The 15,392-nt window shown below is 35.6% G+C and overlaps 1 protein-coding gene across 7 annotated transcripts in view; it reads right to left on the bottom strand.

Annotated features, from left to right (window-relative positions):
• DENND1B (DENN domain containing 1B) overlaps positions 1 to 15,392 on the bottom strand; it is a 152,893-nt gene that overhangs the window by 22,292 nt on the left and 115,209 nt on the right. For all 7 annotated transcript variants that reach the window (XM_068199607.1, XM_068199610.1, XM_068199608.1 and 4 more), the window contains 4 exons: positions 10,497 to 10,598; positions 6,591 to 6,681; positions 2,595 to 2,635; positions 1,709 to 1,777 (listed from right to left, as the gene is read on the bottom strand). In XM_068199607.1, the coding sequence (XP_068055708.1) occupies positions 1,709 to 1,777; positions 2,595 to 2,635; positions 6,591 to 6,681; positions 10,497 to 10,598 (303 nt within the window). The remainder of the gene's footprint in view (positions 1 to 1,708; positions 1,778 to 2,594; positions 2,636 to 6,590; positions 6,682 to 10,496; positions 10,599 to 15,392) is intronic.

Genomic DNA, 15,392 nt, shown 5'->3' on the forward strand with positions numbered 1-15,392 from the left:
GTGATTTCATATGCAGATGGAGATTTTGCCCAGTGTTGCTGAACAGCACAGTGCTGCTATTTAGGGGAGAATTCTGTATGCATTAAAAGAGGCAGACTAGAATCATTGTTGCATAGAAAACAGCCAAGAATATTCTTCAATACAGAAAGGAATTATCAATATGGAATACCATGTTGTTAGGCTAAAAAGAAATTATAGAGAAAGAGAGAGAAAGAGAGAGAAGGGAAGAGAAGGAAGCAAAATAAAAGATGGGGGTGTAACACCCAAAAACCCTAACAGAAAAAAAGTTTTCTTTCTTACACAAATATGGAAAAAACAACAAAATGGGAATTTTAAAATACATTCAAGGGCATAAATATATAAAAGCCACCTATTTTTCTGTGGTTTTTTGTACATGGAAATTCCAAAAAAAAAAAAAAAAAAATTCTTGAATCAAGCGGTCATAGAGTCTTTTTGATCCTTAAATCATACATCCATAAGCTCAGTAAGAGCACAATGGGGTGCCATGTAGCAGATGCTAACCTGAAAGCTACTTTAAACTTCCCAGATCCTGCTCACAGCATTTGGATGAATTTTGGAGTGCTTTGTTCTAACTCTGAGGGATGGTACCAATGACATTACTCAAAGCTCCCAATCAGTTATGTGGTAATTAGGAAATGCATATTTCAGTCCTCTGGCAGAAGGCTCCATAAAGGACAATGTAAGAAATTAAATGGCGTAGAAATATGGATACCATATACATAAAGATCCACAGAAGTTTACTGTAGTTTCCTGGCATATACAGAAGTTCACTTTGAAGAATCTTTACTATCAAGGGCATAATTATCAAAATTGAAGGCTGAACCACAGTCTAAGATAGTGCAAATGAAGAAGAATAATTTGCAGATGAACCATTTTTTAAATTATAAATGAGTCCATGAATATGAAGTATATTTAATTTATTTACCTGCTTCTTTTCAAGACTGCTGTGTTTTTCAAGTGATGTAAAATTAAAAATTCTGTTTGAAAACTTTATTTAAAATATTCTGGTACACACTGGTTTACTGATTTATTCAGGACTATTTATAACGCATCCAGCTAGTGAAACATTCGGAAAAGCAAAAAGGAAGCCAAAAATCTTTTCCTATGCACTACAAAAGCAACTTTAAAACACTTCTCAGTTCTTTTTTTTTATTGCTGTTTTACCATACTGCATAATACAGTATAATCTCACATGTGTCATGGGGTAGGCAGTCTTTGAAAAACAAGATCTTTTAAGATGAGAAGCATAAGCATTAAACCCAGTTAAACATGAGTATTCCACTATCATTTTTAAAAAGGAGCAGATGATTTGCTGCACACATTACTGATGCTTTACTACATCTCAATAGTGCAGCACTTACTGCCAAAGTGAAATTACAGCTGTGTATCAAATACTTAAATGATATTCAAATAAGCTTCCAGTGTGTATGAGGACTAAAAGATAACCAGCTCACTGATGCTATGATAAAGTCTATTTTTATATACAAGCTATCTAGAAGGCTCTGAATCAACTCTAAATCCTAGTGCTAGATGAGAAAACAAATGAAGCTCAACACTTTCTACAGGCTGAAGTACTTTTTTGTGATTTATTTATAAAATGCTTAGGTTTTTCAGCATTCAAGGAGTAAGAGGTTGTCAGAAACTGCAGTATTTTTATGTATTATTTATTTGAAATAGATGATCTTACAAATTTATATGCTGTTTTCACAGCCGGAGTGGCTTTGGTCATTGCTGTGTTGATCAGCGCACTGCCTTTCTGAAATACACAAAAAAATGTATTTTAGTAACATTTTAACACAAAGCAAACCTCAAGACAAAAGCAAGGAGAAATATACAGTGCCCTGTGAAGAAGTAACAACCTTCCTCTGAAATGGGTAAGAGCAAGCACAGCTGTGTTTCCTCCCCAGCCTGCTGTCTGCAGCTACACAAGGGTTACAGTACGTCATTCCACAGCTGACACATTTATCAAGGCACTCCAACAGAATGATGGATTTTTGGTCTTCATTCACTGTTACCATTTCAAAATCAATTCAGAAGTTAGGCTATTTTTCATGTGTTCCTATCATATTTATTATGCAACTAAAAAAACTTTGACCTGACAGGAAGAACTATCTCATTTAATCAAACAAGACTTCTCTTAATCTAAAATAATATATTTTATTAATGTTGCAGAATAACAAGGTTATACCAAGGGTCTTCTGCTAGTCAAACTGCATAAACCTATATTAACAAAATTGCTATTTACTAGAAGGGATAAGCTTCATACCAAATTTTCACACCTAATTCAGAGTCATGGAATGCAGCATGATACAGAAAGCAATGAAATCTTTGACTATATAGACATAAGAACCTTATGCATTTTGGCATTTGTTTTGTGTATAAGATTTTTTTTTTTAATTCTTCAACAAAAAACCTCAAATTTTTTGCAAATACTATAGACTTGGTATTTCTTACAGAATGTACTTACGTCTTTCTCACAAATGAACAAACTTTTACCATTACACAGAAGTAAGGAAAAGGGTGGAGACCTAAAGGACAAGATGGCCAGTATAATTACTCAACCAAGTTTATACCTTCACTGTATGCATCCACTGCTGGTAAGATCTTGAATTTCCTGAAAGAGAAATGTCGAATTAACACAATCAAACATACATTCAACATTTAAAATGTTGCAACCTTTCTCATTATCGGAATAAAAAATGTACTTAGAGGATTACTTATTCAATTAATTCTTTCCAGATAGACAAGGAATGTAAAGATAAGAGTATGTGTACACTAAGAAAGAAACCCAGGAATCTCTTAATACTTGCTTTATGTTTCCTTTGTAAAAGATTATGTTTTCACCACACAAGGTTTTTTATTACAATTAAAGTAAAAGAGAAATTAAAACGATGATCAGGTAACATGCTTTTAGAAAGTATAAAAAGAAAAACACTAACTCAAAGGAAAGAATAATGTATTAACTGCATTCAAGCATAATGATCCCTCTGGGCAAACTTTCAAACACAACAATGACATGGACTCCAGAAGGTACCATACCAAGGAAAAAGAACAAGAGAAAAGTCTACGGGTTATGTCACAACTGTATATTCCTGTGCAGAAAAAAATCCTTTTAAATTATTAATTGTATCTACCTTTAAGAAAGAAAAACCTCTGAAGGCAAGCGAGAGTTACTGACTTCTGTAGGACCACTGAGGACTAAACTGGCCACAAAGGAGCATGTTAATTCTACTTGATGAAGAAGTCAATACCACTTCCCAAAGGTGCTTCAGCTGAACAACAAAGATCAGGTCCATGATCCCTGAGAAAGTTTTAGAGTACATCAGTCTCTCAAATACTCCAGTACTGTGGGCTGCTGCTGACCCCATACATGACAATCACTTTGAGAAGAACTCTTCAGTTTCAAACGGAGTTTGACCACGTTGAAAGGACCATACCGATGTAACCTTACAGACTTTTAACAGCTCGCAAAACTCCTCAAGTGTTACAAGAATCCACTAACTAAGGCATGGCTAGAATTATTCTAATGGCTAATGAAAGCCAAAGCACACTCCTAAAACATTTCTGAGAACTAACTGGATCATTGGAAAAAGTATTCCCAGTTTTCCAGGTGAGGTGAGGAAACATGAACTCTTTAGGCTCATATCAGTTATTTTAACTCATTCCACTCAATTTTTACAAGCAATTTTGAGACAGCCAGACTCTCAGAAATGATGGCACAAGTGAAAGAAGTGCTTGCTTAGAGAGGAGAGACCCTCATGATCATTTTGATTCTATTAAGAACAGCAAAGAGCAACCTAAAGCAGAAACAACTAATTTTCCGTTTCTTTGATGGGGATCCCTAGAACTGTCAGGGAAGGAAGCACATAAATTACGTGAATAAGGTGAAATCTAACCACTGCTGGGGTGTTAAGGACATTGCATGAACAATAAATGCTTTCTTTAACATGGTATTTCATTGCTTCAATTCTTGTCAACAATGTTCATGTATCACCTGTCTTGAGGTGTCCTTAACAGTGACTCTTTCCACAGCTGAGCTTTCTCTGTCACAACCTGACTTAAACAATTAATAGAAACAATAAATGGGATCACAGCAAATGACCAAGTTTAGTGTTCATCTAGTTATATAGTGACACTTCGGGGATGACAATCAGAAAACAGATAAATACTCATCTACAGACAGTCATGCTACCATTGTACGCCCTCAGCTAGAGCCGAACCTCCTGAAAACCTAGCAAAAAAATCTGATTCCTTAAAACAAATTATCATTACAAGGGAGTTTCAAAAGTTTTTGTTTTTTCAGTTTTCCTTCTATTAGCACCAGTGATATTAGACCAATAAAAAAAATCCTGCTGTAAGTAAAATTAATGTAATTAAAATTAACATATTCTACAAGAAATCTGAGTGCTAAACCAATCCATCACTATATTCTTGTATTGAAAAGCACTTGAGAACTAATACTTCTATAGAAAAAATGCAATTGAAAATAAAATTTCAATTATAAAGTGCAAACTACAATGAAGATGTCTCACAAATTTATTTTCAGATGTAGATACACAAATAAGTTTTGACCTTTTTTTTTAAAGAAAATAATAAAAAAAGAGAAATTTAAGTTTTATTCTTCAGTTTTCTTTTCTGGTTTAGTTAAACTTGCATATGTGGACAAATGCAAATTTAGAAAGAGATTACTTAAACACTTTCTATTTGAATTTGTCTCGGTAGTTTTTAAATTATACTGTCTGCACTAAGAATGTGTTCACCTGTCCTTTAAACAGCTTGGAGCTAACAGTAACTTTCTGTGACTTTTCTGAAATCTGGGTTTCACCTGTTTTTTTTCAAACCTTGGGCTTCCTGCTGAAGCTGATGGGAGTTAAGGCCGCAAAGAGATCATAGTTCTACCCCATTAGCGTCACAAAATGTCACCTTCCATTGCACACATATTGTTAGCCCTGCACTTCATAACAATAATGAGACAGCAGTTATGTAAATACTGAGTATGTGCCCTAAGCAATTTGTCCACAGCCTGGCACTATCAGCTTGTCTGACTTGAAAAGCACACAGGCAGCGCAAGGCAGCCCAGCACCGCCAGCAGAGCTGAGCGGTCCCTCCTGAGCAGAGCCAGGTGAGACACAGTTCACAGCCTGCCAGAGCACAGCCAAGAAACAAGCTTTATCTAGCTTCTACTGCAGTTTTATTGCAGCCTCCTGACCCCTAACTGCAGTCAGCAAACGAGCTCTGAATACTGACATCACCTATCTGAATAATGGATGCTCAAAGTCTCAAATCTGCTTACAGAGAGGTGTAACTTACCCTAAAAGGGCAGGGAAGAAGTAAATCTCTGTAAAACTAACCACAATTTGATCAAGAAACAAAACACCAAATTATGCACTAGATCCTAGCACAAGACACAGAAGGCAGAAGAAGGCAGTGAAAATTTTGAACAAAAGAAATTATGCACTTTGAGTATAAAAAAAGGGGTTTCTTATGAGGTGCAGATGGCTCTGCAGCACTTGATAGCTTCTCTGTGGGGGCCAAATCCTCTCCTCAATGTGTCCCATTCAAGGACAGTCTTGCAAAGAAAGTCCATCCAAAGCTGTCATCTACACCTCAGTGGAGCTGCTCAAATCACATAACCTCCATCTACTGAGAAAGCTTCTACACAACTTTCAAGATTGACCATAAAATAGCATTTGTACAGTCATGCATATATTGATCCCATCTTTTGATACCATCTCTTACACCTGGGCTGGTTTTGGCTGCAGTAGAGTGAGCAGCTGTGTGGTGCAGGGTTTAAAACATATCTAAATTAACAATACACCTGTCCTAAATGTTTAACAGGAAACCACTCCATAATCCTGTGAAAATCAGCACTGGATTCAGGATGCACTCTTCCATATGGGTTAGCTGATGTGAAAAGCGTTGCAACAATTGTGAGCGAACATAACTGAGGCAAACTACATGAGGAATAACATTTTTGTTTACATAGAAGATAAATCTCCATGTCCCTTCTCAGATCATATATAAAAGTAAAAAAAACTTTTGCTTTTTTTAGAGTAACACATTTGTTGGAGAAAGCAGATTTCTCTTAACATTCAGGACATCACCGTGATTTCTACACTGCAGGAATAAGTAGATGTGAAAAGAAAATGAAGTGTTTATGGAAAACATAATTATCTAGAAGTTAAGCAGCACAAATGCCAAAATGATTTTGAAAATACGATTTCCACAGGATGCATCTTATCTATAACTACACAGTTAAAAATGTAAACACTATAGTGATACCTCATCCTATACTTAAGTATAAGTATTACTTTACAGGATTAAACACACATATCTAATATTACACACATATCTAATATCACCTATTTAATACACTGGTGTAACTAGAGACATAATAGTGTGTATCCAAGCAGTGATTTGTTAAAGGCTAAAACCTTTCCAAGAATGAAGGGAAACAATACAACAGTAAAAAGATCAATGACGTCTAAAACTTACAAAACATCATGAGGACATCATGTCAAACAGTTCCCAAAAAAGTGTCAATAAGTACTCCCAAATTAATTCTGTACCTCCACAAAAGCCTCCTGCTGTGATTTCTTCTTCAAAAACATCAGAGAATCCTCTTCCTGCATTTAATTTTGATAGCCGACCATCAATAAACTGGAGGTGGAAAAAAAAAGGTCACACATACTTTGTCGTCTCTTCTATTGCTTTACTGTGTTAGAGTTTTAAATGTGTCCATTACAATAGAATCTGTATGTTCAAGACCATATATGTCTCAAGGATAACACACTGCTCTCAGATAGACTTTACATCTTTACACAAGAGCAGGTGTAACTATGAGCAGCAGGAATACAGAGTATAGATCAAGAAAATTATTTACATTTGCTGTATTTTTTCTAATGGCAAGAAAAGAATTTATTTCTTTACTTAATAGTAACTCTGGATTTGTTATCATAACCATATAAAGATCACCAAGCCATTCCCTGATGCCCTGCTGTGAAATCATGGGTCTTTTTAAGCACTAACCCTTATTTAGGTGCATCTATGGATGCATACTGCAACAGCATCCTTATGTAGAGGTTACAGCTGCAAGACCGCATGAATTTGCAGCTACAAATAAGCCTACATACATAAATGAAATGATCCAAATGTGTCAGAAAAAGTCAAAATTAGAAAATTAATGATTGAACCACTCAGAAGGGATGAATACATTCATTTAAAGAATTATCAGGATTCAAGGAAGTAGAACAAGCACATTCCGATAGATTTAAAATGCTTTCAAGAAGCAAGCCCTCCCTTTTTGTTTTGGAAAGGCTAACTCAAATCTGACAGATAAAGTGAGAAAGCAATTTTCCATTTACACACTACATCTTCTAGCAAGAATTATGAGTTATTCACTGGTACTAAACAGTACATAGGAATGAACCAGAATTAATTATTTGGCTGCATCATTTTTTACAGCTGATTATCCAAACAGTGTCAGTGGCAATCTGATGCTTGCCAATGAACAGACTAGTGACATGAAAAACCAACTTTCTCAGAGTACAAAAATTCCAGAAGAAGAATAAGGTAAGCATGAAGATATTTCTCTCTTCCTTGTCTAAATTCCTTCTTATTTTTTCATTTTACTCCAAGTTGGCCTTTTTCCAAACAGGCTGGTTCACGGTCAGACCACTGAGGAATCACTGGATTATTTCACAGTAAGAAAAAGAGATAAGAGCACCTTTAGCTACTGCTGTGAAAAAAAAAACAAACCAAAAACAACAACCTCCACTCCCATCCCTTTCTTTGAACTGTAAGACATTATCTCTTTGGGAAAAGTTATGAATTCATTCCATACTATAAACTAGCATAAGATTTATGGACATACTCATCATCTGGTAAAATCCTATCAACAGAAGGCTGAGACACTGACTGAATAAGAGAGTGTCACACCAATTGTGTATTCAATGTAAATACTGACAAAGAAAACTGTTAGCAAAAAGATACTGGAGACATTATTTAAAAGAAATGATAAGTGTTAGTAGAGGTGGTAGTAGTAGTTGTTACTTTTGAGTAATTTACTGTTAATGGTTGCACTTAAACTGCTACATGAAAAGAACAGTATGTGGAAATACATATAAAATTTATGGGTTTTCTCTTTCCATTTTTCAAACCAATCCCCTTCAAATCCACAGACTGAAAAATCAGGGCCTGCTCTTCCAAGAAATGTATTCACTTTGCGATCCAAAGAGCCCTTGGGCAACTACCTCATTCAATGAAAAACTAGCAATTCCAGTGTTACCCTTGGATTTTAGGGTGACTGAAGACATTATCCTCAACTGATTTTGAGTTCTAAAACCAAAACAGAGACTACATACACTTCAGAATATCCAAGTAATTTTATCAATTTTTAAAACCACAAGTTTTTTAGAAGCAAAGAAAACATCATAAATGTGATTTCCACAAAGTATCAGCTCGTATCTCACAAGAAGAGAGCTCAGCTCATAAAGATGGTAAATGAAATTTGAATTACTCATAATTTTCAAAGGCTTCTGATTCCTGAATTCATTAATTATTTTTCTAAGCAACACTTTCTAAAATGTTAGGAAAAAATCCCAATAAACACTGCAGATTACCTTGCTGATACAAGAACACTATTAAAGGAGATAGTCTGGCATTAGGTTAGTTCTAAGATGGAATTCATATTTTCCCTGGACACTCATGAGAACTATTTGACACATTACATGCAATTATTAATTACCTATGTTTGCAGCTTGATATAAAGGTTAGTTACCTTCCATGATACCCTAATTAAAGGGACAAAGGAGGGATTTCATAGACCAGCACAAATAAAGTTCACTTGTCAATTATAGCAAAATGGGTGTATTTAAAGTACCAATTTTCTGCTTGGTCTAGGATTAAGGCTGCCCCTAAGAAATATGTTCTGTTTAAAAGACTTTCAGAGCAGAATAAAATACAGTTTGGTCTCTTTGAATACAAACAACTTTGAAAACACCTCATTTGTCAGTGGGAAAAACTAGAGAAGATGCAGCTGGGCTGAGGATTAACTGAATAAGCAGGAGTAACCTTTGCAACAAGAACCAGAGGAGAAAAAAAACTACTACTATTAAACCACACACATCATCAAAACCCTTACTATTTCCTAATCCTCTATTATTTCCTTCAATTGAAATAAAACTAAAACAAGCTATAAACAAATTGTAAACTGATTCTGTTTAATTGAATACATTAAAGTGTAATGGGTAAGTAGAGAGCCAGCCCATTCATGGCAGCTGAAGGTTTTGTTTCAATACTGCCAGTATTACAACATTTTACAAACATCGCTTGGAAGTAGCTTTTTATTAAGAAAAGTTCTTGTTACCTTATTGCACAGAGATATGCAAAATGTAAACCACACTTCAATCAGCTACTTCTTCCCATTTCAATCCAATCAACCAGACTTCAAAAGGTCTCAGATTCCTTATTGCTTATTTTATATAATCAGAGTAAAATTGAAGGAGCCCAATTTTGTGATCATATATGTATAGGACTTCTATAAAATACCATCCTCACACAAATCTTTACGATAGAAAGTAACCTCTGATTAACACCAAATGCTTTTTAAAAATTAGAAGATTCTACATATAATAGTGTTCCCTAATCTATTATGGTTGTGTATCTTAAAAGAAGTCCCCCTGGTTATTTAAACAGGAACTCTTGTGTATCAATAATTTTGGCCATTTGCAGGCAAATATATATTTTCATGAATCTTCTGATCTCATTGACGTTTTCCTTGATTTTCATAAAAGTCTAATGATAACTTTAACACCCTTTTCATGCAATGGGGTCAAGTGATGAAAAGAGAGAAGAGTTACAGAATAAAATCAAAGAACAAAATCCATTTCAAAGACTGTAATCAAATTATAACCGAGCTGTGCCCAGATATTCAACAATTTGTCCTCTATTAATTAAATTCTGTATTAAGAGATCAGTTAGAATACTGTTCAGGCCACCCCTATAACTCGGGTCTGTGACATTCTCTGCGTGCATACTTCAAAAAGCCTAGCAAACAAACCTGCAGTTGTAGGATGAATCCAGTTTTTGAATAAACACCAGTGAATTCCAATTTAAGTTAAGCACTCTGCTGTTTAGGCTCTTTGGGCATGAGCCAAGAGAGCTGAAAATGAAGTTCAACCATCAAGCTGGGAGAACCTTGATTTTTCTTGTTTAGTTGGATTGCTGACTGGCTCTGAAGAGATGCTGCACTGGCTCTGCACCCTGGGGTTATTTTTTTGTTCAGTTTCACCACCACTCCTTTGAACTATAACTGCAGATATAAAAATACAACAAATCTGGGATGACTGTACCCAAAGTACTTGTATTTAGATTTCATCCCAGACTTTTGTAGGCTGGCAGAAAGGAAAATGTATTTAAACACAGATATGTTTTAAAAGAAAATCCTTAAATATGGGCCATTTACACTTTTATACCTGTTTAAACAGTTGCAGATTAACAGCTGTTTCCAGGAACTGCTTAGTTGTACTGGAACGATGCTTCACAAAACTATTCTCACAGAAAGTAATAGGCTCTCCCTAAAAAAAAGAAACAGGAAAAGTTAGGATGGTGAGCATACATATAAACTGTAATTCAGTCAAAAAGTATGTGTCTGCACCTAATTAATTTTATATTTATTCTACCAAGACATGAGAAGATTGAGAAATATATTGCTGATTTAACAGGAAATTATTGAAACACACATCTATTTTATTTTTACACAAAGGCTACAAACTGAAACATAGTTATGAAAAAGGTTTGAACATTAACACTTAAACAATAAAACATATTTTACCACGTGGGAAAAGTGCAGAACCTTGGATGATGAAAGAAGATAAACAAGTATTCATTGAAAAGTCAGAGCTTGTTGCAAATAACTGTTACTGAAAACAACACTCATTGAAAGAGAGAGATGTTTATAAGTATCTTTATAAACAATCAAATTCTTTCCTCTGTTATTCCCTAATTTCATTTAAAATTTGCTGTCTTCAGTGTGTACAGACCACTGGATGCTCCTGAGGAGCATTTCTCCAATTTTTATTCATGTCCATACTTTGTGAAAAATAGTTGAAGCTGTCTGGCATAACTGGACAAGTAATTATGAAGTTTGTATGGCAATGAAGGTACACAATCAGATTTCACTGAAATCTGAAAGGCCTCTCACCCAAGTTTACAAAACCAAAATGATTACCAGGTTAGCAACAATTACCAAGGATCTCAAAGACACAAAACTTGGAATGCCACAACATGCCCGACCCAAATCTACCATTTGAAATTTTACTACCCAGAAGCTACATGTCCAGTGCAGTCCCACAACAGAATAAAAGATATCTCAGCCACTCAAAAGAAGAAAGATCAAAGGCAGCTGCTACACTGATCTTCACAACAGCTCCAGCCACTTTAAAGACAAATTTATTAATGGCCATGATCACCCCAGCTCTGTGCCCCTAGCCCTGCTTAACTCCAATGGCACATGGCACTTCTGCATTTGCCCATCATTCCAGCTGACTGCAGGGAGGTGCTTCCAGAGTGTCACCAAGCACTTTCTCCAGGAGGCTTGGTTGAGTTTGCTGGAGCAGCTGTAAATCGTTTTCAACTGTTCCTTACACCTTACACCTTGTTTTTAAATGGTTCAAGTGTGACCTAAGGGAATGCTGCAGTAAAACCACTGTGATGTCATTTTAAAATCTATTCTTATCCTATCAAAAACTTCCCTCTTTCCAAGTCTTTATTTTCTTTACAACTCAGCAAAGTATTTAAGTACAACAAATCTTGCATCCTTAGTTCTTTATGGAAGCTCTGATTTTAGAAGAGTTCTCTCACTGGAAGAACTAGAGCCTTAGATTTGCACAATCCTTGCCCTGTCCCAGGGTAGCTGGAGTGCTCTGAAACACAAACCCAGCTCAGTATAATACACAGCACTGTGTCCATCAAATCTCCAGAAGCACTCAAGTTATTCCCCCCTACTCATCCCAAAATAACTGGTGAACATTGTACACATGCAGGACATGCTGGATCTGTCAAACAGCCTGAAATATTCGTGGTACTCTAAATGGCGCTGCCTTCCGGACCCACATGGCATTAGCTATTCTTGGGCTCCTAAAGACTCTTGTCTTAAGAAGATGACCCCAAGCTACTTAGCAAATCAAAGTGCATCAAAACAAATGGAAGAGTCTCCAGTGAGACATGGTGGTACAAGACATAGTGCTCCTGAGGGCAGACTCTCTTCTCAGTTCTGTTACTCTTCCAAGAAATTTCAAGGCAGCAAATTAAAAGAACTCCCTATATATACACATTTACATACACACACATATATATCATATTTATTTAATTATTTGTTTTTGTTTTTACACAAAGAAAGCACTTCTGGAAATACAGATGCTTTGTAGGAGTGCAGCTCTAACTAGATGATGACTCATGACATACTAGGAAACATTAAATTTAGGAATAAAGAGAGAAAATATTTTCAAAATAAACTATTTAATAAAATAAAACCTAAGCTATGCTTCCCTGTGCCAGTCTCCCAATTCTCTTGGGATAGATGAAAAAGAAGAGGTTATCTCCCTATAGGAGAGAAAACAGGCATGTTTGCCCTTTCACACCAGCCAGGGAAAAGAGAGCAGCCAGCCAGTTCTCCTGATGGCACTTCTCGTGGTGGAGCCTTCTAAGAGAACACCAGGAAATGATAGTTCAACACTCCTTTTTAGTGCATGGCTGTAATATTTTCCCAAATACTTTCCTTTAATCACTGAATGCTTCAGATACCTAGTAAGAATGCACGCACTAGTGCATCTGTTCCCTTATCACTACAGTTCAGACACAAAAAAACCAAAGCTATTTCTTTGCTGAAAATTCACTTAATTCTGTAAGGAGTTCACATGCAAAGGTCATACATATTATTTCAACCTGCTGACTGTGAGACTGATTTAAAAATTTGAGTAGGTTTAAAGCTCCTACCTGTTCAGCACATGAAAATTAGAAAATCTGTTGAAACCTGCAGAAATTCCACATGGAAGCTTTCTCAGGGTATCCGTGGTAACTTTAATGAAATTGCATTAAATAACACAATTAACTCCTAGTTCTTTTATTTTGTTCAAGGTTCTCAATAACAAAATTGTTTTCCAAATCTTCAAGATTATTACTGCAAACACAAAGCCTTTTGAAGTGCTATTTAACAAGTGAATTATTGAGTCACTATAAACAAAACTAGCTTTCGATGTTTTCATACATAAAGCTTGTAACATTCTTGTTTCAGCAAATACAGCTGACTACCTCTAGAAACTGAGTTTTGGAGGAATGCTGCACTGATATTTAACTGCTCAGCCATCAACTGGCCCCTGTTGTATTGATCTACAATGTACTTTCAAAACAAGTTCGATCTATACCCAGTAGGGACTCTGTACTGAAAAGTAGACAGCTAATACTCACACCAAACAATCTATGCCCAAACATGATATCTGTCCTTCTAACAACAGTTGCTATAGAATTTTCTTCACCTTTCAACGCTTGCCACACACAGCAGGAATTTCTTAGTCTAAGCTATGTTCACATTTTAAGCAAGCTATTTATACAGACCTCAATGGAACATGAAAACTGAGCTAAACCAGTGTGATCATTGGAAAAGGAATGAAAACCCCTAGATTAGAAGGTGTGTTTGTGCTTTTTAAATCTAGTGATATTTAACTTGAACAAGAAGTAAAAATACTTTTTTATTGCAGAAAACATTGCCTCACTCTAGCATGACTCATACCAACTATTAGTTCTATTGCCACAATTAATATAATTTACTTTTGATATTAAAATTCCTTTTAAAAATTTCTGTCATGACATTAAGAGATAAAGACCAAGGGATAACTGAGCATGTGCTGTGATTCTTCTCAGGAAGGTACCATTTACAAACAAAATTTTCCAAAATTTGTAAATTTCTTGAAATCAGCCAAAAAACCCAACAAGTTTCAGATATACTGATATTTCTTACAGTTAAATTATACCTAAAAACAACTCCTATTAACATAGTATCTACTTTCAAAAAAGGAGCAATAACAGTCCTTGACACCAAAAACCAGTATGGTTTTCAATATATGAAATAGAATTCTTAGGGAAATCAAATAAACACTCATAACAGGTATTACAAAGGGTAGTTCTGCCATTTCATTACTGTTTCTGTACACTGCTGTACTTTTTATACCTAACTCTTGGGGGAAAGGTAAACAAGTCAATGCCCATTTCAAGAGATATCTGTCATTTTGAAACCCAATTAGAATCATTTACTATCTCCTCATCCTCAAATAATTCAGGTGCATTCTGAATCTCAATTTTTTTCCAATATTAATTTTATTTATTTCTTATATTATTCTGATTCATTGTACATTGAATACAACATCTGTTGGACAGCTGTCACTGCTTGTCAGTAGTGGCCCAAAGCATCCAGTTAACAACTGATTAAAGAGAGGTCTGACAGGTTGTGCCGTCTTCACCATGAAGGTTATTCTGGCTCCCCCAAACTCCTACTGCTGAGCATTCCAGAGCAAGCCAGAAGCCTTTGCTCTTCATTTAATTTATGATGAGTGATATTACAGCCATCACAAATTGAAACAAAGCTGTTCTGAGTTTATTTCTTTTAACATCGAGAACTTCAAGGCCTTTATCCCCAAAAGAGGGGAAATTATTCTCTATCATAGTAAATATTGTTATATTCAATATTTTTCAACTCCTTCTCCGTTCTCTTATCTACCACTCTCTCTCCAGACATAGACTGGGACAGAGAGTAAAATTCTTTTTAAGAATTATTTACATAACATATTATTTTATTAGCTGACCATATTGCATATGATTTATGAGAAACATGTACTAGTCTTTGCCCTCATCTGCCCATGTACACGCAGGAAGAACGTGTAAAGTAAAATTGCTGGGAAAAACACGTCACACATACCCTGACAACAAAATGACACAAACACAAACTTCACAACTTCCCTATTTGTGTCTATGCCCCGCCTATGCCTTCAATTCTGAAACATGGAACATGCACTGTTATCCAGGAGAAATCCCCAAAAGCTGAATTCCACAAAGAAATTAGGAGCACCACAAGGTTCAAGGCCAAGTTGTGAGCATCCAAAGTTAACAATGTCTCAAAATGGATTGCAATCCTCTGTGTGAAGGAGACCATATACAAAACCATCATAATTCACCATTCCACTGATAAGACTTTTTTCTGGATTATTTTTAGGTCATTTATCAAATGACACTGAGGAAATATTTTCAATCATCCCCACATACCATGTGAGGTGGATTCCTTCTGGATTAAACTACAGCAGAGTTCCAGCTAGTCATGG

This window comes from Anomalospiza imberbis, chromosome 9 (genome assembly GCF_031753505.1).
Source record: "Anomalospiza imberbis isolate Cuckoo-Finch-1a 21T00152 chromosome 9, ASM3175350v1, whole genome shotgun sequence".
NCBI classification, from domain to species: Eukaryota; Metazoa; Chordata; class Aves; order Passeriformes; family Viduidae; genus Anomalospiza; species Anomalospiza imberbis.